The sequence below is a fragment of the Ptychodera flava genome, chromosome 18, assembly GCF_041260155.1.
Source record: "Ptychodera flava strain L36383 chromosome 18, AS_Pfla_20210202, whole genome shotgun sequence".
In the NCBI taxonomy this organism is placed as follows: Eukaryota; Metazoa; Hemichordata; class Enteropneusta; family Ptychoderidae; genus Ptychodera; species Ptychodera flava.
Window position 1 is genome coordinate 807,969 of NC_091945.1, and position 23,348 is coordinate 831,316.

General features: G+C 36.1%; 2 protein-coding genes across 2 annotated transcripts; one reads left to right on the forward strand and one right to left on the reverse strand.

Moving 5' to 3' along the window:
• Positions 1 to 1,800: 1,800 nt before the first annotated feature.
• LOC139117954 (putative ribosome-binding factor A, mitochondrial) lies at positions 1,801 to 7,760 on the reverse strand. Its single transcript, XM_070681206.1, has 5 exons — positions 7,545 to 7,760; positions 5,577 to 5,622; positions 4,625 to 4,777; positions 3,756 to 3,868; positions 1,801 to 2,799 (listed from the first exon to the last, which is right to left on the reverse strand). The coding sequence occupies exons 1-5, from the start codon at positions 7,691 to 7,693 to the stop codon at positions 2,334 to 2,336; spliced, it is 927 nt and encodes a 308-aa protein (XP_070537307.1). The 5' UTR covers positions 7,694 to 7,760; the 3' UTR covers positions 1,801 to 2,333.
• On the forward strand, positions 7,750 to 21,926 carry LOC139117951 (ribosome quality control complex subunit TCF25-like). Its single transcript, XM_070681200.1, has 15 exons — positions 7,750 to 8,198; positions 8,656 to 8,829; positions 8,927 to 9,138; positions 9,590 to 9,672; positions 10,713 to 10,746; positions 11,019 to 11,115; positions 14,171 to 14,270; positions 15,264 to 15,450; positions 15,675 to 15,780; positions 16,832 to 16,972; positions 17,410 to 17,495; positions 18,000 to 18,158; positions 18,738 to 18,906; positions 19,161 to 19,242; positions 19,689 to 21,926. Exons 1-13 carry the CDS (start codon positions 8,052 to 8,054, stop codon positions 18,871 to 18,873), a joined length of 1,662 nt encoding a protein of 553 aa, XP_070537301.1. The 5' UTR covers positions 7,750 to 8,051; the 3' UTR covers positions 18,874 to 18,906; positions 19,161 to 19,242; positions 19,689 to 21,926.
• The last annotated feature ends 1,422 nt before the right edge of the window (positions 21,927 to 23,348 follow it).

Here is a 23,348-nt window from a genome sequence, read left to right on the forward strand (position 1 = left end):
CAGCAAAAATACAAATTAAGGATATCTTCAAAATATTCATAAAACTGTATAAGGTTCACCTAAGGTACTCGCACACAAATTTTCAAATCAATCAAAACAGCGGTTCTCGAGATATTAATTCTTGACCATTTTCACATTTTGTAAGCTCATTTGCATAATTTTGGCAACGCAGTCTTCATTTGAATAAAATCGGATCTACAGCCCAGGATGCATCCACACACCAAATACCAAGCTGAAATGTGCAGCGGTTTGCGTGTTTTTGATGTTGACGGACATACTGTACGTACGTACATACATACATACATACACATATACATACAGACGCCATCGACTTCAGCTTATACGATAAACTCACATTGGTATAACCAAATGTGAGCTAAAAACAAGGAAGCACAAGGCCTGTATGCAATAACAATATTATACTTAATAGTATGATAGTATTTTATTACAAAGTCTTAGTTGTTTGACTTGCATTTTCATTTTGGTACATTAAGATGATGATGATTTGACTTCCTTATTTCACGGTTTTGTAGTGATCTGTGTCAGACTTGCGTATAATACAAGTACCAAAATTTTTCTGTTGGACGATAGCACTGGCATTGGCCCTAAAATCATACAACAATATTCAAATAATTACACCCATCGTTGATGACACAGTCCCCACTTGTTAATGGGTACTTTGATTACATGTCCTCAGAGAGGATAGAGTCCTCTTCATAATTAGGTCTGTGATAAAAATACTTTGATACAGATGGCGCTCAATGGCCAAGAATGAGTTCCATGGTGATGAAAACATAAAACCAATGTAGGCCACCATCCTAAAGTTCAGAAAATGAGTCAACTAGGAATTAATCAACAGGATGTTGCAAAACATTTTTGCATACAATTCTAACACTTGACAGATTATCACTGGTACCATATTTGAGACATGCCCAAGTTTTGGCTAAGGACAGGAAAAAATTGTAACAAAATGGCTGCCATGCAGCCATATTGGATCATATCATGAAACAAATTGACATACATATGTATGACATAGGTTAATGTCCTTGTACCAACTTTGAATAAAATCGGTTGAGATATGCCTGAGAGTATTATGGCTCTGTAAATGAAAAATCGTAACAAAATGGCCGCAAGGCAGCCATATTGGATCGTATCACATAACAAATTGACATGCATATGTATGACATTAGTCAATCTCCTTGTACCAACTTTGAATAAAATCGGTTGAAACATATCTGAGTTATGGCTCTGTACATGAAAACATCGTAATAAAATGGCTGCCTAGCGGCCATATTGGATCGTATCACATAACAAATTGACGTATATATCTATGACATAGGTCAATGTCCTTGTACCAACTTTGAATAAAATCGGTTGAAACATGTCTGAGTTATGGCTCTGTATATGAACAAATTGTAATAAAATGGCCACACAGCAGCCATATTGGATCGTATCACAAAACAAATTGTCGTGCATATCTATGACATTGGTCAATGTCCTTGTACCAACTTTGAATAAAATCGGTTGAAACATATCTGAGTTATGGCTCTGTACATGAAAAAATCGTAATAAAATGGCCGCCTGGCGGCCATATTGGATCGTATCACAAAACAAATTGACGTGCATATCTATGACATTAGTCAATGTCCTTGTACCAACTTTGAATAAAATCGGTTGAAACATGTCTGAGTTATGGCTCTATACATGAAAAAATCGTAATAAAATGGCCGCCTGGCGGCCATATTGGATCGTATCACAAAACAAATTGACGTGCATATCTATGACATTGGTCAATGTCCTTGTACCAACATTGAATAAAATCGGTTGAAACATGTCTGAGTTATGGCTCTGTACATGAAAAAATCGTAATAAAATGGCCGCCTGGCGGCCATATTGGATCGTATCACAAAACAAATCGACGTGCATCTGTATGACATATGAAGTAATCCTTGTACCAAGTTTGAATGAAATCGCTTCTTGCATCTCTGAGATATCTGCGTGAACGGACGGACGGACGCATGCACGCACGCACGCACGCACACACGGACATGACCAAACCTATAAGTTCCCCGGACGGTGTCCGTGGGGACTAATAATTACACCTATCACTGGGTAGCAGTCTTTTGTAAACATGAGACAAAGAAGGAACAGTTCTTGGATTCTCGAGGTGAGATTTTTTTCATGCATGAAAAGGTAGCTGATTGAAAATATATCAGGCATGAAAGGGTAGCTCTCATGAGGGTAAGAGTTACTATAATTGCTGGAATATTCCAGCCTATATTTGTCAAACTTCAGTACACTGCAGAAAAGTTATCCTGTCTCAGGCAAGACACTTATCTCTCCTTTGGATTTGCTGTGTCTTCATAGTCACTGAAGTCATCCTCCCATTGCTCAGTGTCGCTTTCAGACTCAGAATCATCTTCAAATTCATAGTTCACTACGCTGTCCACAGACTTTCTTTTTGTTTTTTTCAATTTAAATTCTTTATAGTTCCTTATCTCCCCTGACAACGGCAAAGCATTCAACTCTTTCTTTTTGAATTGCATAATCTGTCTGTTTAAATCTTGATGATTTAGTCCAAATAAATCCAGATCTAACTCTCTCTCTGGCTTTGATGACTTTGTTATAAATTCCATGGTGCCATCCTCTGTTGCCATGGTACCTTCCACTCCTTCATCGGATGGCAAATGGATTGAAGCTAATAGTTTTTCCACTTCAGCCACATTGGCAGCACCTTTATCTTTGACAAACACAATCTTTGGTAGAAATCCAATCACCCTCAATTGTGTCAATTTGTGTCTAAGACCAAAGAAAAAATGACATCAGTATAGAACAAAACCATTTTTACAGTTCACACAAAAATAGTACTTAAATTTCCAACACTGTTCTAGCTCAGTATTCTTAAAATTGGCTGCATTCATTAAATTTAGCAAAATTTTAATTCAGTTTTCATTTATGGAAAGATCTTCAGAATTTCGTCAAAAAATGAACTATATGCTCAGCTGGTGTGTTGCAAACTGGGAATGCAGACAAAGATGCTGCTAAATCATGGGTATATGTAACTCTGTACACACAATATAACTATACCCATTTTATATCATGAACTGGGAAAATGATGCTTTGTTTGGCAGCTTCATAATAATGAAGTACAACATACACTTGGCATCAATACTATAACTATGTTCGGCCTCAGTAACATAACATGCATGCCTCATTCATCCTCAACACTTATTTGTCTACTTGCGGTTGCCATCACTTTGATATTGATACACACAAAACAAAACTTTCTATTAGAGAAGTTTCCAAACTAGATAAATGGGCAATAATTTAGATAATGATACTTGGAAAGCACTATCTACTGGTATGTCTGCACAGAATGTATAATCTCTGGCAGGGAAATACACCACTGGAATTTCATGATTAATGCTGCTGTAAGATGGTATTTCTACCTTGGTCTTTAAATGGACTCATGACAGACCCATGACATAATCAATGGTAAGGTAATATATTAATTTACATTTCATTTTCATGAATCACTTGCATGATTTATTTTTCAACAAATCATTACAGGAAACTACAGAATACGAGTGATTTCACAAGAAATACTAACTGGCCATGTTTGCCTAAGAGTACAATTCTGTTTTTTCTTGGCTTGACAGTCCCTCCTTTTGACACTATAATATTTGAGCCACTATCTCTATTACTGTGTAAGGGATCACATTATTTCAAATGAATCAAAGTAGGTTTACACAAACCTGACTGCACTTGCATGTTTGTTCAGTGTGTCTTGGATCTCAGTGTCTTCATCAATGCTACCAGTAGCTTGCCAAAACACTCGACACACACTGAAATCTGCAGCCATGCTGACCTGCAAAGGATTATGATGTCAGAATTAATTCTTACTCCATTAAAAGGGCCTATGCAATGCTCAAATATTATACAGGTACCATACCTTCATGTATGATGGTATACAGGTACTGTGAACTTGCTAAAAATCAAACAGCTATAAGACATTCAATTTATTAGTTTGTTTTCACTTGATTAAACCGATAGCCAATAACAGACACCAAATAATGTTGCATACTGAATCTCTGAAACAATGATTATATTTTCTAAAACTTGTCATGATCTGACGGTCAAACACTGAAATTCTCTGATGGCAAGCAATCTTATGACAACATTAAGGGGCAAACTTCTCACACCAGGGATAGACTCCTCCATAATTGTTAGCAATTGTCTTTTTACATATATTTCCCGAGACAAACTGCTTACCAATAATTCTGATATTATGAAAAAAGTTGTGTTGTCATCCCTTTCAGAAAACTTGGCTTCAAGATTGCAAAGTTTGCTGAACACTGTCAATGAACTGCTGGTTGCCATGGATATTAAGATGGACTTACCAACAATGTAAACATGACTAGATGGACCAGACCCGATTAGCTTCTCACTGTAGCTATTTTTCTGGTTCAAATATTGCCTTTATGAAAGCGATGACATTATGTATTTTTAATTTTGTAATGTAAATTTACTGTGTAAGTTGTTGATGGCCATAAAGATTCTAGATATCATACTATCCAGATGTATCATAGAACAGGTTCACACCCTAACACTTACACAAGCTTACCCTCAATATTTCAACGTTCACAGCTTCCAATTCTTCACTGACCATGTTTGACTGAACCACGTCCAGTATATTCTTGTACAGTACTGCATTGATGATGTGTAATCTTGAAATGTGACCTTTGCTGGGTTTTGACACAGTTGTCCCTCCTAAATTCTATGAAAACAGAATATTACTATTAGAGAAACTTTTCTCCTGAAAACTTGAATGCACTCTATAATAGATGCAAACATCAGACTGATTCAGTCAAGGGCAAGGTACAGTATCTGTCATATCTGTATTCAGTATGGCCAGTCACATGTGTAAAAATATTAATGGTGTATCATTCTTAATGATTTCAGGAAACTTAAAAATACATACACCATTACAAATATTCACTTTTTGACCTTTTTCTGGACGAATTAACTTTTCAAGTTCACCCTTGTCTGGAATAATGAAAGGAATGTGTAGTCATCAAATTTCTATTTGAAAAGTCTGAGAAAATATTCATTTTACTGAACTGGTTTCTTGAAGTGAAATACCGGTACTTTTTTGTACAGATGTAAAGTACAGTTTACATCCCATGAAATATGCTAAATTACAAAGTTCTTTCTTGAGATCAGTCAAATATGAATAAGTTGAAGCATATTTTGAGACTTAGCCTGGGACAAGTTTGCTTCTGCTTAATAACACCACATGAAATAAAAACACCCCGACAGTGAGAATGTATTTTTCTGTACTGTAAATTAATTGTGATATAAAGATGAGATATTATCCAATCTGATTAAAATTAGATGTAGAGTACAGCAAAGTCTACTTAGCGTATACGGTATTCTCTTGCTGTAGTGAGAGGCAACAGCAAGAGAATACCGCGTATGCTAAGTAGATATCGCCGTACTCTACATCTGATTTTAATCAGATTGAGATATTATCATGCCTGCAGTATCCATCCTTGGGGTAAAAAATTTTAACTTACAAAACCCAGCTGAGGAGCTGTATTTCCATGTATATAGAATTTCTTCCTGAAAAATGCAGAAAAATATTAAAATGTTTCAACAACTGACTCAATATAACCAAGGTCACTGTTCCTCTATTTCCAAAGTCCCAGCAACACGTAAAACAAACTGCTAAAATTTGTAGCTATTCTTTTCTTTTCCAAATTTTGCTCCACAATCTCAGAAGAGCATTACCTAAAAATTCGTACACTTCTGGACGATGAACTTCAACAAATGAATGAAGAAACAGGTAGGTTCTACCTGTATGGCTTGTGGGTTTTTTTGTTTTGTTTTTTTTTGGAAACAGTGAAATTCAGAAGACGAAGAGTTATTGAAGGTAAGAGTTGGTATTGAAAATATTACCTGTTTTTATCAACATTCTTTGAATTTCTACACTTACATGTAAATGGCAACACTGAGCTGATTTCATTTCTAATGACTGTTTGAAAATATTTACTTTTATAAATCACATAACTATGATTGAGACAATTATTTAGGATTAAAAAAGGGTAGTAACAGTGTTTTTGCTAAGTTTTGGGTTCATACATGGTACTTAAATAGTTTGAGAACCCTAGTAATATTTCTATTGTCTTCTGATAGGATGCAGTGATGATGAGGGCAACTTGGGTAAAATTTACCAGGTTACCAGACTTAACAAAAATACTTCATTGATGCATGGGTTGATCAAGTTAGGATTGAAAACAGCAAAACAGGTGTCATAGTAAACTTTACCCTTGGTCACCGATATCTCACAGACTCTGAGATTGGATGAAAGGCAACACTTTTTTGTTAAAGAGACTGTGCAAGACTACAAAATATGAGAGAACTTTTCAAACCAAATAATGTTGAGAGAAAACTGACAAGAACGTTTGGGCAAAATCTGGTTGTTGTTGTTGTTATTTGTTTGTGTTCATGTTGTTTGCCCATAAACTGACGAACACTGTTGTTGCCTATAAAACTGACGAACACTAAGTTGTTGTAGCTATTGTTTAAATCATGTTGATATATTGATCATACTGTAAAAATCACAGGAATTCCGTAGCCATGCTAAGGTACCAGGGAGGTACTGACTGACCCCAGCGTACTCATTACATCGGCCCACTGTTACACTCCCATCACTCTTTATATTCAGGAAGGAGTGTAACAGTCGGCCCAATATTCCTAATACCTCCCAGCATGGAGGTAGTAAGTTTTTCTTTCTACCGCCATACTCCCAGTACTAATACCTTTGATTCATTCATGATCTAGCAATTGTAAAAGGGAGACACGCTGTTCCAAAACCCCAATTACTGAAAGATACTGCAATCAGTGTAACACCAACAGTATTGAAGATGAAACACACTTTTTATTAGTCTGTCAGGAATACAAAGTCCAAAGAAAGAACTTTTTCAGTAAAATCAATTTCCCAAACCATACAACTGAAAATCAGCTTTTTTCTCTACTAACAAAACAAGAGTTACCTTTTAATGAACAACTTGCAGATTATATTTATATAAACAAAGAAATACCTAGTTATATTTATTATTAAGTACTATTATTATACTGTAATACTTTATTTTTATTGATGAAAAATTTGCACTTATTTTTATATCACACTTTTATTGCCACAAATGTGATGTAAATCCTATATTTACAAGCAATAAAATATTATTATTATTATTATTATTATTATTATTATTGTTATCTGTTATCTGTTATTTGTTTTCCCGCATGTTTTTGCCACATCAACAAGATGATTCAGATGAAGCAACAACCACAACAACTTGGCATTCTTCAATTTTATTGGCAAGTGATGACATAACAACAACAACAACCAACCAGCTCAGTATTACCATGAAAGTGACCCAGTGACTGTGTGCCACCATAGATCCCAAAGTATGGCCTATTTGGAGTTGGTATGGGTTCTATGTGGTGAGCATGGTTGTATGATTAAGTGACGTCATACTTACTTTGTTTTCTTTACTAATTTCATCATTCTTTTCTTGTTTACGAATAAAGCAGCACTCGTACTAAAACACTGTGTCGTCATCATGTACTTCAAAGCCTGTCCAACGACCGTCTGCCGCGTAACGGTAAAGGGTGGCAGATGAACAGACATCCTGTGAGCAGAACGAAGAGTTGCATGCACTGACAGCAGATTGTTGGTTGCATTCAACTCACGCCGTGACTATCAGCTAGTCTAACAAAAACTTTGTTTAGTTGAGCTGAAGGAAATTCTTCTATCTATAACCAGGCATGATATCAAGTGTTAGCTTTGAGCATGGAGGTAGCAGAGAGCATGAACGTCCATATGCTCCGTTCTCCAAGTGGGCTCCAAGTGCAGCTTCGAACAACATAACCTTATGAGAGGTCAACACGAGAGGCCGCTCTTCTCGAGCCAGAAACCGGAAATTCAACAACATTCGCGATAATACTAATAGATTGGCACGGTAAAGTGTGATGTACAAATACTGACAATGTCATCGCGGGCACTCAGAAAGTTGCACGGGATTCAAGATGATCTACCAACAGTGAATCCAGAAGAATGTTCGAGCGCTGATGAGGAAATTGAAGTAACTCCTGCCAGAAATAAATCCAGGACCAGTGCGAACCCTTTCCTGGCAGTAAGTTCCAATCTGCTATAACTGATTGTCCAATTAACAAAATTTGACATGGTAACATGGGTATAATTATCAAAATATGAAACACATATAATGCATGTACCATTTTCACCATGTTTATTGTCTATTATCTATGAGAATCTGCTGTTAGCTGGCAGTACTATTTTAAGCAACTGACTTCATTATCTGTAGAGATCAGTTGATATCCAGTTATCTATCAACTGTATTTCTCTACCAAAATTATTAATTGATTTAAAATCACCTCCTATGTAGTGTTTTAACACAATGGTACTGAACAATAAATGGTATGTAAATAAGAGAAATAAATAAACCAAAGAAAACATAAATGAAATATTCATGAATGATAACTTTTTAAACGATTCCAAAAATTGCACCTATTACGGTATAAATATCGTTTACATGAAAAAACCCTGTGTATCTATGATTTAAACTCAAACAGCTTGGAGAGGACAATGACGACCTGATGGACCAGGATGAGGTCGAAAATGAGAAGTCAAGAATTAGTGAAGAAGAAGAAGAAGAAAAACCTGCGAAAGTAGAGGAACGGACTGGAGCCAAGAAGAAAAGAAGGAAGAAGAAAAAGAAATCCAAAGATACAGCAGTGATATCAGAGGTATTTTATTCGGTGTTGTTAAGCAAGTCGTGATGTTTTAGATAAAAATGTGAATTATTATTGGATGAGTGACTATTTTTGTTTTATGTTTAAATAGCAAGCAAATCATGAAGACGATATTGATGCCAGCATTAGAGAGGTCAATGAACTCCTTGGAGAACTTCCAAAAACAGATATCAACAATGTCAGTATTGATAGTCTTGTTACCATGGATACCAAAGCATTGCTTGGTGTTGAACATAGACAGTTGAACCCTGACAATGAAATGAGGCGAATATTTGGTTCACAAATTGTCCGCTCAGACACAAGGTAAGGATCATCTACTGTTCCATCTGCATCTGATATGACTTGAGTTAATTCATTCATAATTACATGTTTCATGATTGGCTGACCTTTGACCTTTCACTGACGGTCATTTCGGATCTTGAAAGTCTTTTCTTAGAATCTTAAAGTTTTCCAGACTGTTTAGGTTTCAGAAAAACTGTACAACCTATGAAAAGTTCATTTTGAATTCTAAATGTTGTGTAATTATTGCAAGAGTCATATTGATTGGAAAACTATTGCGTTGATACCCATACGAGTTTTTTCATGATCAAAGGTTTGCTTTAATAACAGAAATGTGTTCATGAAGCAGTATCCAAAGATTTAGCTCTATGTCATTTTGAAGTTCACCATACATAGTAAGGTTTTGCCATCACAAATAATAACACTTTATCCAGGATTTCAGAAAAATACATAATTATATCTTATCACTTGTCAGGAGAAGAGGTCATGGCAGTAGACAACACAGAAGCACATGGCTTGTTACACCAAAGTCAACATGGCCACCGATTGGAAAGACAGGCAAGTTTTATTGTCATCTGACAGAATTTAGAAAGTGTCAACATAAAATTTGAAGTTATGTAACAGCTATTTTCAATTATCTTTCCTCATGTTCTTTTTTGAATTACAGATGCAATAAGAAGTCCCAGGGCAGTCATTTGGCAAAATGACTACCAAAACAGCCAGTCATTCGATGAAACTGTAAATAGTTTGACAATAAATTTTGCTGCTGGCATAGGGACTGTAAAATCGGTGTTCACTGTTCTGACAAAATGAAGTATATTGCAGGTAGTCATGTTGAGCAACCACAGATGCCTTGGAATCACACCCTGATACGTATTTACACAATATACTGTAGGAACTGTTACACGATGAAGTATTTTTCATGGAAGTAAAAATGTACTGCTTACTTTCATTATTTAGTATAGTTTTTCATAATAGAAAAACGCCATCATACTCATTATATATGTTCATTAGTCATGCTGATACAAGCGCCTGACTCCAGTTTACTTGAGAACGAACCTGTATAAACAACTAAATACTTACAGAAGGGCCTTACATAGTCTTTTACATGACTGTGCCCTTACAGTGCTATGGAAGGAAACATTTGAATTGCTATCAGTATCAAGTTAATGAATGAGCTGTTATTGTAGCTGCATATGTAAAACCCAGGTTTGCCTGATCTTCTTGCCTTTGACTGCCTGGGAATAGTCATGTATGTATTACTTTTTCCCTAATCACTTACAGTTGCCAGTTGTTGGAATTCAATATCCCAAGGGAACACTGTCTGGAGAACATCTGTTCATTTTGTCAAATGACTGGATGTTTTGCTGGTCACCATGCCATGTTGCTTGCCTTAGACTTCATACTGTCTCTATGAATCATAAAATAGGCAGTATCTAATTAACAAAAATTATACATTTTATCTAATTCACCAACTTTGTAGGTTGTACCTAATTCACCAACTTTAGACATTGTATCTAATTCACAAACATTAGACATTGTATCTAATTCACCAAAGTCATACATTGTATCTAATTCATCAACTTTATATATTGTAGGACTTACAATGAAACACCTGTCCACAAAAAGTGGGTAAGTACACAGCATTAATTGGGTTTATGAACAAAAGGTTAAGTTCAAAAATTTTTTTAAGCATACTGGGGCGAAAAGTTTCTTGTGGTTGGTTTACTGTAACAAAAATATTTAGTGTGCTGCTGCTGGCTGGTTTGCAAACAGCCTGTTTCTGACTCTATGGTACTGCTGAGTTGCATCGTTCATTTTGCTGTTTCTTTTTACAAAGCAAGAACTAGTCTTAAAAGAGAGACATTTTTCTTTTAAATGTTTGTATTTTTATATCGTTATAGGCATGAGTATTTCTCTTTTGAACACTCTAAAGATTATCAGCAAGTGCAGTTTAAATTTCTGGATGCTGTAGAATCTCTCAATCCAAATAATATTGTGGTAAGTATCATTTCAGTTAGTTATCATACCGAAGAATTGTCTTATCATGTAACTATATATCTGCTGTATCAATAGACCATCACAGTTCTATTCATTGACAATATGTATCTGCTGTATCAATAAATCATGACAGGTCTATTCATTGTCATTATGTATCTGCTGTATCAATAGACCATCACAGTTCTATTCATTGACATTATGTATTTGCTGTATCAATGGACCAAGACTGGTCTGTTCATTGACATTATGTAGTTGCTGTACAATAGACCATCACAGTTCTATTCATCGACATTATGTATCTGCTGTATCAATGGACCAAGACAGGTCTATTCATTGATATTATGTATCTGCTGTATCAATGGACCAAGACACGTCTATTCATTGTTATTATGTATCTGCTGTATCAATGGACCATGACTGGTCTATTCATTGACATTATGTATCTGCTGTATCAATGGACCAAGACTGGTCTATTCATTGACATTATGTATCTGCTGTATCAATGGACCATGACTGGTCTATTCATTGACATTATGTATCTGCTGTATCAATAGACCATCAGTTCTATTGATATTATGTATTTAAGCATCTGTCTTGTCTTTTAGCCACAGCTAGACTGTCTTTATTATGACGTAAATATTGTTGATTGCTATCACTACATGTACTTGCTACTGCATTAATTTTGCAATATTTATATGACAATGAGAGCATAACTTTTATCCGTTGGTGGAAAAATCAAGTTTGTGTATGTACCGGTATGCATGCATACGTGTATGTGTTATTTGTGTATGTAGTATGGCAATCCATCCACTGCAACTACTCGAAGATTGTTGCATGTATCGTCTTGATATATTGTGTTGAGATGCCTCAATTGTTCAAATGAAAGTGCAAGTCACAAAATATGCAAATGGGGTTTTTAAAAATGTGACAATGGTAAAAGAGCTAGAAATAAGCAACCACTAGTTAGCTCACATTTGGTTATACCAATGTGAGATTATCATATAAGCTGAAGTCGGTGGCGTCTGTATGTATGTGTGTATGTATGTATGTATGTACGTACAGTATGTCTGTCAACTTCAAAAACTCATGAACCGCTGCTCTTTCATGCGCGGTATTTGGTCTGTGGATGCATCTTGGACTATAGATGGGATTTTGTTCAAATGAAGTTTGCAGTGCCAAAATTATGTAAATGAGCTTACAAAATGTGAAAATGGTCAAAAATCAATAACTCAAGAACCTTTGAAAATTATTATGCAAGTACCTTCGGTAGACCTTATACAGTTTTATGTACTAGTATATCGTGAAGATGTCTTGAATTTTGTATTTTTGCTGATTTTTTTTATAATTTTCCTCATTTTAAGTAAAATTTCTTCTTCTCTGAAACCGCTAGCCCAATTGCTCTCAAATTTGGGTTGGATGTTTGCAAGGGTGTTACCCTTCTTATTTGTTGAAATTAAGACAAAATTGGAAAAATTACTGTTTTGGGGCGATAAAAAATATTTCTTTTTAAAGCCCCTGGACAGACAGCTTTTATATTTGGTGTACAGATGTCCAGGGATGACGATAGTTACATTACGGGAAGGCGCCATTAACTTAGGAATACCCTACTTCCCTTGAGGATCAATTTCACAGACCTGCCTTTCCTACAATGGCACTACAATAGCACCAGCTGGATTAGATAAACATAACAAGGAACATTCACACCTTGGGGATTAAAAGTGTTCTGTTTGTCACCCGAGTTGCTCAGGCAAGGACTCGGGTTCAGGTACCATGCAAGTTAATGCAGTCGTCCCCTAATGAGATATGTGGAAGTTGTTCTGAATATACATATTTGTATTTTTAGGACAATTTTGTCATTTTTGGTCAAGAAAACGTGTTCTCAAAATTACTTGTCTGATAGCTTTGTAATTTGGTACAAAAGTCTCGAGGGATGTTATCAGATAAATTTTCTGCTCAAAGTGTTGGGAAGCCCCAAATTTTTATATTTTAGGTAATTTTCTCAGTTTGTGACCTTAAATGACCTACACCAACCCAGGATATGTTGTGAGACAGTTTTGAAGGCTGTGAACATAATTTTGTCATATTTGGTATCGATTTGTAGTAAAATTTGATCCAGAAAACAAAGCTGAAGTAAATTGTTTCATTGCGGATCAATTTTTGCAACATTTCCATGTAAGACACAAGAACTGATGAGAAATTTTGATCCAGGATAATTCCAGATGTCATAATCACCCCCACAGTGGAAGGCATTTCACTATCTGTAACTAATTTAAGTGCTGTTTACATTTGAATGATAGCACTCATAGCATTAATTAAAAAATCCCCAAGGTTGTAAATATATTTCCTGTCATCTGGCCTTATGTAAACATGAGCAACAAAGGGATGAACATTTGATATTCAGGAGGGGGTAGGGTTTAGAAGATTGATGAGGTAGCATTACTTTTACCAGATCCCTTGTACATTTTTTCCCACTCTTTATTTTTCCCCACTCTTCCAACCTTTTCTTTTTGTCAAGCCTTCTCTGGCTAATTTTTTGTTGACATTTGCTTATGTATGTAGGATCTGCTTGTCCTATTGCTGTAGAAGTTGATATGCATGTTCCTAAAGATAACCTCCAGTACCTAAGTTGCAGACCTTATTTGCTTTTGTCATTCTTGTTTTTCTGGTTGAAATATTTCTTGAATGGACCGATTCAAACCGAATGTGAGCACACTGTCCTTGACAGTATTTTTTTACTCCTTTGGTATTGACCCGACAACCTCATAAAATTAGCTATGCTCAAATTTTGAAACTTGGAAGTCAAAACTTAAAACATACATCTGTCAAAGAGCTTATTGTGACGAACTTTGTGCAGCACTGATGAGCATCCCTGATGGACACTAGGTACAACAGAAATGTGCTATTTATTTATTTATTTATATATCTTTCTGCTATTTATTTATTTATATATCTTTCTACTCGTTTATACTATTTTTGTTCCATTTCACTTCACTTTAGTTGCATGCTGCATAATAAAAGATTATTGATTTAGTTGATGTATTTCTTTGCATTACAGAGCATACTAAACATGCATCCATATCACATTGATAGTTTAATTCAACTCAGTGAGGTTTGTAAAATGAGTGAAGATTTACAGATGGCTGCAGAACTCACAGGTATGAAATCCTGCATATAGAGACATCTATACAAACTACATTTATACAAAAAACAGCAGACATACACAAAGTACATCTATATCAACAAACAGAGAAAATACCGGTACACACAAACTTTCATCCATACAAATGTAGGACATACATAAACACTCTTTAATCTGCAAGCCCAAGTACTGCCATGGAGTCCTCAGAGAAATCAGGTGTTTTGGTACATGGCAATTTTATCAAGACAACGAAGTGCTTGTCAATTTTAGAATAGCCAATACAATCAAATAAATGCCTATCTTTATTATTCATCATTCTTGCAGTTGCTAAAGCATTGGTACTTTGTGTTTGATAATCCTCATCCCCAGTCCTCCCCACCTAGTAGTGGAAAGGTCTAACTGCAGCATTGGACCCAGTTGAATAAATCTTGCTAACTAATGGACTGACAGTTTTAAAGTAAATGTTTATGCCAATAAGCCCATCTCACTTGCTGTGAAACTCCACGCAAAGGACCGCTGACTACTCTTACCTCCCTAACTACTCCTATCATCAGTGCATAATTTGTTACTTTCCTTGTTACAATGATGTTGATGGGATTTACCAGTAAAAGTAGCATACTGGCTAACTCCATGTACAGTGAAATGCATATAGCACATAGCACATACTTTTCAACTAAAATGTCAGTTTACAAGTACGGTATTATATAACCATGCCCACATTACCCGCATCCATTGAAGAGAAAGTAAGTGTGAGAGTGCCCTTACATAACCTTCAAGTCTAGTTGAGTTGGTGAGTTAGCACACATTCCTAGGGTAACCTGTAATATATTAGTGCAACCATATTTTGAGATGGTTAAAAGTGTTACTTTTTTCAGGCACTCACTTGTGTATCGTAGCCTTAGTCTAAATGCTGAGATTTATCTGTGTAAGAATGTTGACTCACAAACAACTTCCACCCAAGTATATTAAAACATTTATGCTTTTCTCTTTATCTCTCTGTCTCTTTCAGAACGAGCTTTATTTTCCTTTGAGTGTAGTTTTCATGTCCTGTTTAACTTAACACAGTCAAATTGTCGACTGGAATATCGGAGACAAGAAAACAGAGCCTTTTTCTTAGCGTTGTTTAAACATCTAGTGTTTGTTGGTCAGAGAGGTTGCTATCGCACTGCATTAGAATATTGCAAACTCCTTCTAAGGTGAGATTTTACAAAAATAATTTGTATAGCCAGCTTTTACTGAAATATCTGATTTGTTTTGAACAAAAAATGATTAATGCACATTTAGGCAACATCATGAAACTTGCTTAGCCTTTGTTTTGATTTCTCATAATATAAACTGTACCTTATTTCTAATCCATCTTCAAGTGAGAGTCTGTATTTGTGTTCATCCAATTCTTCTCTATCCTTTCTTTATTTCTCAGTTTGGAGCCTGACAATGATCCACTGTGTGTAATCTTAATGATAGATTTTTATGCGCTGCGATCACAGCAGTATCAGTTTCTGATCAGGCTATACAATGAATGGGAGGTAAGAAAGAATTTACAAGTAGATCTGTCTTTGGGGTGAGAAAGAATTACCTGTATACCTGTGTTCTGCAAATGGTACACCTGTCAGTTTTCATATCCATTTACAATGTACATAAATGGTAACATTGTACATAATACTAACAATGTACATAATGGTAACAATGTACAGAAATGGCAACAATGTATGGAATGGTAAATTTTCATAAAACTCTTCTAATTTTATTTGGCTTTGTTTTTGCAGTTTTCATAAGGCCGAACAAAAAATACTGTGCTGTTCCGATAACCCGACCTTCACTATTTTTTACCTGCTGACCCTAAACTTTTTAGAGCTACATAAACAGGGAAGTAGAAAAAAAGAAAGAAAAAAACCCATAAAATCACACGTTCGTTACCTTGTGTTTGATTTTTACTTGAACGAGGGTGTCTTTTATGTTTTCATTCCTTTTATACGTATGATACATTTTTCTGGAAATGTTGTGGCCGTGTTTGATGCCCTGAACCCCTGAAAAATGCATATATAAAGATATAAATATTTTGGGGAAAAAAATCCCTGCCTACCTACCTTCCCTATTTTTGAAAACTGTTATCGGACCAGCACAATTTTTTTTTTTTTTTGGCCTAAGAGAAACATAGAATGCATGTCATTAACCCTTTTCCTGCTAGACAGTGTCACTTCCCCATCAGCCAACTCTGTGAAAAGCGGTATTGAGCCAAAATGATATGTCTTGTCACCCATTTGGCTTGGTCTGCTCCAACAGCTTTAGTCTATAAAAATCATGTTTACAAGTAGTTGCGATTTCAGGGGCCTTCAAATATTCAATTTTTTGTTAAAATACGCCAAATGGGACATATTATGCTTCACTAGTTTTAGGGAACTGAGCTGATGGTGAAATATGAACTTGACAGGAAAAGGGTTAATAGTAGTAGTACAACAAGTTAAAGCGTGTTGTATTTGTCACTGTAAGCTGTGAATGCAAATTCACCATCACAGACCTGAACAAGTATTTATCCTGTCAAATTAATATCATATTTCTACTTTTATTTATTTTCAGAATCATAGAAATCTTTCACAATTGCCCAACTTTGCTTTCTCAGTTGCTCTTGCGTATTTCCACATGAAGAGAGATGATGATGATGATCACCTAGCAACTGCCAACTCCATGATACAGAATGCATTACTCATGTTTCCCTCAGTAAGTAAATTATAATCCCCCTCTGTTTGGTGGGGGGAGATGTAGGGAGTTGGGGTGTGATCTTTCGCTACTTGCACTGGTAGAAGGTTATCTGTTATCTGATCCATTCATGTCTGAAGTTTCTCATTTTACTAAAGTAATGATAAACTTGATGCATTTAGTCTTTGTGTTCCATAGAAAATCTTGTCACTGACAGCATGATTAGTCACATGACCACAAATCCAGCCAACGATAAGTATCACTTGATATTACAGAAAGTAGCACTGGATATTAGCAATGCATCATTCCATCAAACATTCACGGTTTTCAGTTATTATTTGCTGTTTAACCATTTTCTGAGTAAAGTAGCTACAAGTGTCGACCATACGTTTCACAATCTTTTCTATATAAACTCAGCTTCCAATATTAGAAAGTTTTTAATTTTGGTTGATACACAGATGTTACTACCACTCCTAGACAAATGCAGTGTACAGCCAGACAAGAAAGTCACCAATCATCAGTTCTTTGGCCGTGCACAACACAAGTAAGTTAGGGAGTCAAAATTGGTCATATATGCAGAGAGTGATCAACAAATTTTAGCAGATACACTTTAGATGTGTATCAACTTGAGAAACAGTGAACTCAGGGACAAAGTCTAACAGAGGTGGTAGCAACCTAACCTTGACTTATTTTATTAAGTACTTTTCTCAGATGTGACAAAGTTTTTTTAAGATGCAAATGCTATGTTGTCCAGTGTGTTTGTGTGTGTGAATACTTGACATAACACTGTTAACGTTTTGAATTTACTGCCACTGTAAAGTTTAGTTGATGTAAAAATGATTTAAATGGCACATGCAAATCTGACTTCTTCACTTTGTCAAGGGATGTGAAATGATTTCAAGAGATTCACCTTCAGCATGGCTATATGACTTCTCAGATCTTAACTTACGTTTTTCATGGTCACGTTCTGTGATCATTTATAGACAAAAATATTGTCCTCACTGAGATAAATTTCACTGAATTTGTATTTTGGTTATCTTCATTCTAGTCAACCAGTAGGCCTACAACAGTTGGTTGGTTTATACATTGGTAGATCATCATCAGTTTGGAAAGAACCAGAAGTGATCACATGGTTAATATCCAATGTAACAGAAGTTTTACAAAGAGTTGACAATGAAGATCCATTGGTCAGCCAATATAGTAAAAAGTAAGACTGCCGTAATTATTGAAAGCATCTTTGAAAATGATGGTAAATCTGTCTTTGCCTCTTCCCTCCAACTCTTTCTGCCCTCTCCTTAGGACACTCAATCCATTTCCTTGTCTCTTCCCTCCAACTCTTTCTGCCCTCCACTTCGGACACTCAATCCATTTCCTTGTCTCTTCCCTCCAACCCTGACCCTCCCTCTGTCTTTTTCGTTGTCTCTGCCCTCCACTTCTGAATATCCATCTCTGGATGTCTCCATGTCTCTGCCCTTCATATCTTACCCCCTATCCATCTATCCGTCTGTTTGTCTCTGCCCTCCACTTCTGACCCTCCCTCAACCATGTATCTTTGTCCTTTATAACTCAATCAGGTTTCCTCCATCATTCATTGACCTTTCCCATGTTCATCAACTCATCTCTCCTGAATTTCTTCCATAAACCACCATTTCAGATTATTGGGGTTCCTCTATCCAAAAGATTTTCATGTTTTCAGACAAAGTTTCTTTGTGTAAAAAATGCGCAAAATTTTACGGAGTGTTTATTTTCAGTGTGGATACTACACTGAGTTGTTTTGTATTTGCAGAAGGCAACTGAGGTACCAAGGTACTCCAACCAATATATTACGTCACATTCTGGTGTCGGAAATCCAAGATGCCTCAGCAGCTCTTCCACCAGAGTTGACAGGGTCACCTGTCATGACCTATGACCCCTACCCCTGAAGATGCTATTGTATCATATACTAGACCACCTAGGTAAGTTGACATGAATTGATTCTGCAAGATATACTGCAATTTACCCTGGGCTTGAAGTTTCTGTGTTAGAAAGACAATTTTTTTTGTAATTCAGACATTATGTTGAAGCATCCAAACTTAAAGAATTACATCTTGAGAACAGCTTGCTAAAAATACCATGGTAACCTTGTTGTTGTTTGTTCTGGTCTTGCATGTTCAATCTTCTTTGCTTGGAAATCACTTCCCAAACATCTTCCATTTTCTACTTCTTACAGAACAAGATTACGGACATCAGATATTGAGAGTACCCCACTGGCAGCATTTTTCAGATCATTATTACCATCTTACAACATGGAAGTAAGTTTGATGTATAATATCTAATTCTCTGCCTTCCTAATTGGCAAACAAAAGCAAGGTGTTTTTTTATCATCTCAATGCATCAGCATGGTTTATCAAAATAATTCAAGTTGTGCCTGTATCATTTTTTATATGGATGGTTGGGCTGTGAGGGTTTGGGCTAGACGTATTAGGTGTTTTCCACTGTGAGGGTTTGGGGTAGAATCCTAGGGGTTTTTCTTCTGTGAGGGTAGCAATCTTTTAACATTCTAATAATTGAAAAAATTGATTCTCCACTGCAATATGCAGACAGTACTTCTGAGTTACAAGGGTCACCACTCTTGTGTTCTGCACTCATGTTGACATCCAGGCATTGTAATGTTGACATCCTGGCGTCATCTTCATGTTCTTCTGTCCTTTCCTTATCTGACATTTTCTGACAATATGGAACATTTCTGTTTTGATAGAACAACCAAGACGGCCATGTAGGGCCAAGAGATGGTGTAGAAGTGGCTGACGATGGCAACCAAGGAGCTGTTGGCGGTCATGCTGGTACGGCCACCACACCAGATTTAGGAAGAAGCATAGAGACACTTATGGAAGCCATGAGAAACTTACTCACCACATTAAATCCGCAACAAAATCAAGATAATGATGATGTCAACAATGATGAGCAGGAAAATAATTGATGAGAGTCAACATCTGGGAAACCAGGTGTAATAAACAGATATAGGCAGTATAGTTGTGGATAGAAAGATATCTCGTGGTATTCAAATTACCATAGACCCTCCATTTTTAGGGTCTATGAAATTACCCACCAATTAGCTATGTGCACACATGGCAATGTAATTTGTCTTCCAACACTGATTTTCAACATGTTTGTTTGTGTGGTGAGACTACATTGGCTTCATTCAAAGTTGCATCTTTTTGACCAGAAAATCAAAGTAAATTACAGGCAGAAATTTTTCTGCAAATGTGTCTATACTAAATAGCTGAGTCAAGTGTTGAACAATTTGTTGTAACCTGTGACCTTGGCTGACATCACCAATAAATATTATTCTGTCTGGCTGTAAAATTGCAGAAACAATATGAATTCTAAATAATTTCTGTCAATGGCCATTTATTCTATCAACTGCACTTGTTCCATCATATTTATCCAGATTAGTAAGAGATCAAAAAAGACAACAGAAAGTGTGGATTCAGCTGTGTATCTTGATCTTTTTATTCAAGACAGAATATATTTTACACAAAGCTGTGTGACAAGCAGAATGATTTTGATTTTCAAAATATCATTTATCCGCATTTGTCCAGCAATACACCATCTGCTCCAGCTTATGGTGTATATGTTTCACAATTCCTGAGATACTGTAGAACTTGCAGTTCATATGATGACTTTTGAGTAAGACATGCATCATTGGCAATAAAGTTAGTGAGGCAGGGCTTCTCAGGAAGTAGGCTGGCAAGATTGTTGAAAAAGTTCTATGGTAGATGTGGAGACATGGTTTTGAAATACAACATATCTGACGCTAATGATACTTGACGGCATTCCTAACTTTGACTAATTAACTGATTCATTAGCTTCACTGGATTACTATTGATTTTGACACTTTTTGTCCATCTTGATGGGTGTAGCATGCTAGCAGGGTACACTTACCCACTCCAGACACCTGGTACCACCACATATTTCTGAAAGTGTCATTTTTAGCTCAAATTTGGTATATGTATAAAAACCAAAGAGAGCTTATATGGTAGGTCGGCAGCATCTGCATGTTAGTATCTTCGCATGTATATCTGTCCAAAACCTTCTAAACCGCAGCACCTACCATCATAGTATTTGGTGTACAGGTACACCTAGGGGTGGAGATGTGAACTTGTTCAAAATGAACATGTCTGTGTTAAAAATATGCAGGGGAAAAATCCTGCAAATTGCTTAAACCCTGTAACCATAGGCCAGATTTTGTTGAAATGTGGTATGCAGGTTCCTCATGGTGACTTTAAGGGTAGTTAGATTTGTCCAAATTGTGGTGAAATTTTGATAGTTGTATTTTTTGGGCAATTTTCCCAGTTTTGGTCAACAAATCTCCTTCTCTGAAAGGGCTAGTCCCATTGTCGTGAAACTTGGCATGCATGATTCTAGGGTTGGCCTCTGTCAGATCTGTTCAAATTTTGGTGAAATATATTTGTATTTTGGGGCAATTTTTCCCATTTTCTGTCAAAAAATCATTTTCTATCAAAGTTCTTTTTGGATTTCTTTGAAATTTGATGCTCATGATCCTTGGGTTGTCTTTAGTCAGATTCCTTAAAATTATGATGAAATTTTCATATTTGTATTTTGGGGGGCATGTTTTCCCGTTTTTGGTCAAAAAAATCATTTTCTCTGAAATCGCTCAGGGGTACACTTAGTTAAGTATACTCACTCTGGCCTGCCATATCAAACCAAATGTGAGCCAAGTGTCATTGATGGTAATTTTATTACCTTGAATAATTCGGATTATTGGTTGTTTTGACATCATATTACATTTTATGTTGAGAGTTACATGCTGAGATGGTCAGAAGCAAAGCACATCTAGCAAGGGCGCTCTTTCCAGAAATCAAGATAACTTACCAGTAGTAATGTTAACATTTTATTTTGCATACTTTATGCATGCAACAGTCTCTCTTGATTAAAGTCAGTGTAATCACTCTGTCTGCAGTTAAAAACAAAACCAAGTTGCGCTCTCTCTTTAACCTTGTCAACTTTGCAGTCTAGGGTTTCTGCATGTAAATTGAACTAGACTATTGAAAACCAGAAAGACTGAGTGAATGTTTAACCCTTTGCACCCTGACCCCCTGGTACTCTATGACGTCATCGGACATTTCTGTCCGAGCAGGGTTCAAAGGGTTAATATACATGCATTCATATATTGAAAAGAATCTGTACAATTCATACAGCTTGTGTTACCAGCCCCACCAGGTTGTTTGTATGGACTTTGGGACCTTACTTCAATGAAGTTGAGCCAGTTTTAGTACATCTGTAATGAAACCACCTTTGTAACGTAACCCCATGGATGCTGGGGGTTGGGGGGATTGGTTCAGAGGTAACAGGCTGAAATGAAGTGGGTTTAATTTGGATCCTGTAGGAATTACATGTTTGATACTTTTCCTTTGTTTGTGGATGGTATTGGGGAACACCACGTAATAGTCTAATGTGACTACAATGGTATACTTTGTCAAAGATAAGTCAGCTTTGTACTTGATAAACACTGATGTTCTGCAAACCAATCAACCTATGCAGTGGTGAATATTCAACAACTGTGCAATGAATGGCCTCTATTATTTTAAATATCTGAACTCTGATAATTTTGTAATTTTACAACAAGCGACCTAGTGGCTGATAGAGCTTTGCTGTCTTTCTAAGAAATATAATATGCAAATTTAGGGTATGCTTTTTGAAACATCACTAAATTAGAGCATTCCTAAGAACGTACATATTGAATTTCTATTCTGGAAATCGGGAGTATGGAGGAAATATTTTGACCAATAATGAGAAAAATTTGCCCTAAAATTTGTATTATGCAAATTTTATTTGAACCAAATTGAATCCCTGGGAACAAATAAATGTTGCAGAGATGAAGATTTTTGGAGGATATTCAGCAAAAATTGTCAAAAATTTAAATATGCCTATTTTATTGAAGTTTTAACACACCGTAACTTTATAAAGGCATCAGTAAAGAAGCTATATCTAGAATGTTAAAAAAAATACTGCCCCAAATTCTGCATATGCAAATTTTATTGTCATTTTAACAAAACAGAATGAGGCCATTGCTGGACTTGCTGACCACATTTGACTACTATTGGAAGTACAGTCTTAGAGCTTTTAGAGAAATTGAGCAAAGAATGATAAAATTTTAAAAATTCAAATATGCATATTTTATACTTTTTTATGCTAACGCAGTACAGCAAACAGTGTTGGGGGTAACAGGTCAATCTTTATTGACAACACAACCTCCGCCCAAAGGGGGAGGAATGGAGAAAACTATAAAAAAATTCTTACATAAGAAACGCACTGGCGGGAAGGTGCGGGTCTTGCAATGACCGCGGCTACAATATGAATGCTGCATATGGCTAGCCTCGATCCCCGCACTTAA

Bases quoted from the DNA above. Each gene is read 5' to 3' on its own strand.
- LOC139117954 (XM_070681206.1), bottom strand. From the start codon at position 7,693: ATGTCTGTTCATCTGCCACCCTTTACCGTTACGCGGCAGACGGTCGTT. The intron at 5,623-7,544 runs GTAAGTATGACG...TGCATTTTTCAG, and splicing joins AAATTAGTAAAGAAAACAAA to GAAGAAATTCTATATACATG. The intron at 2,800-3,755 runs GTTTGTGTAAAC...CTTTGGTCTTAG, and splicing joins AAACATGCAAGTGCAGTCAG to ACACAAATTGACACAATTGA.
- LOC139117951 (XM_070681200.1), top strand. From the start codon at position 8,052: ATGTCATCGCGGGCACTCAGAAAGTTGCACGGGATTCAAGATGATCTA. The intron at 10,747-11,018 runs GTAAGTACACAG...ATATCGTTATAG, and splicing joins CACCTGTCCACAAAAAGTGG to GCATGAGTATTTCTCTTTTG. The intron at 16,973-17,409 runs GTAAGTAAATTA...GTTGATACACAG, and splicing joins CATTACTCATGTTTCCCTCA to ATGTTACTACCACTCCTAGA.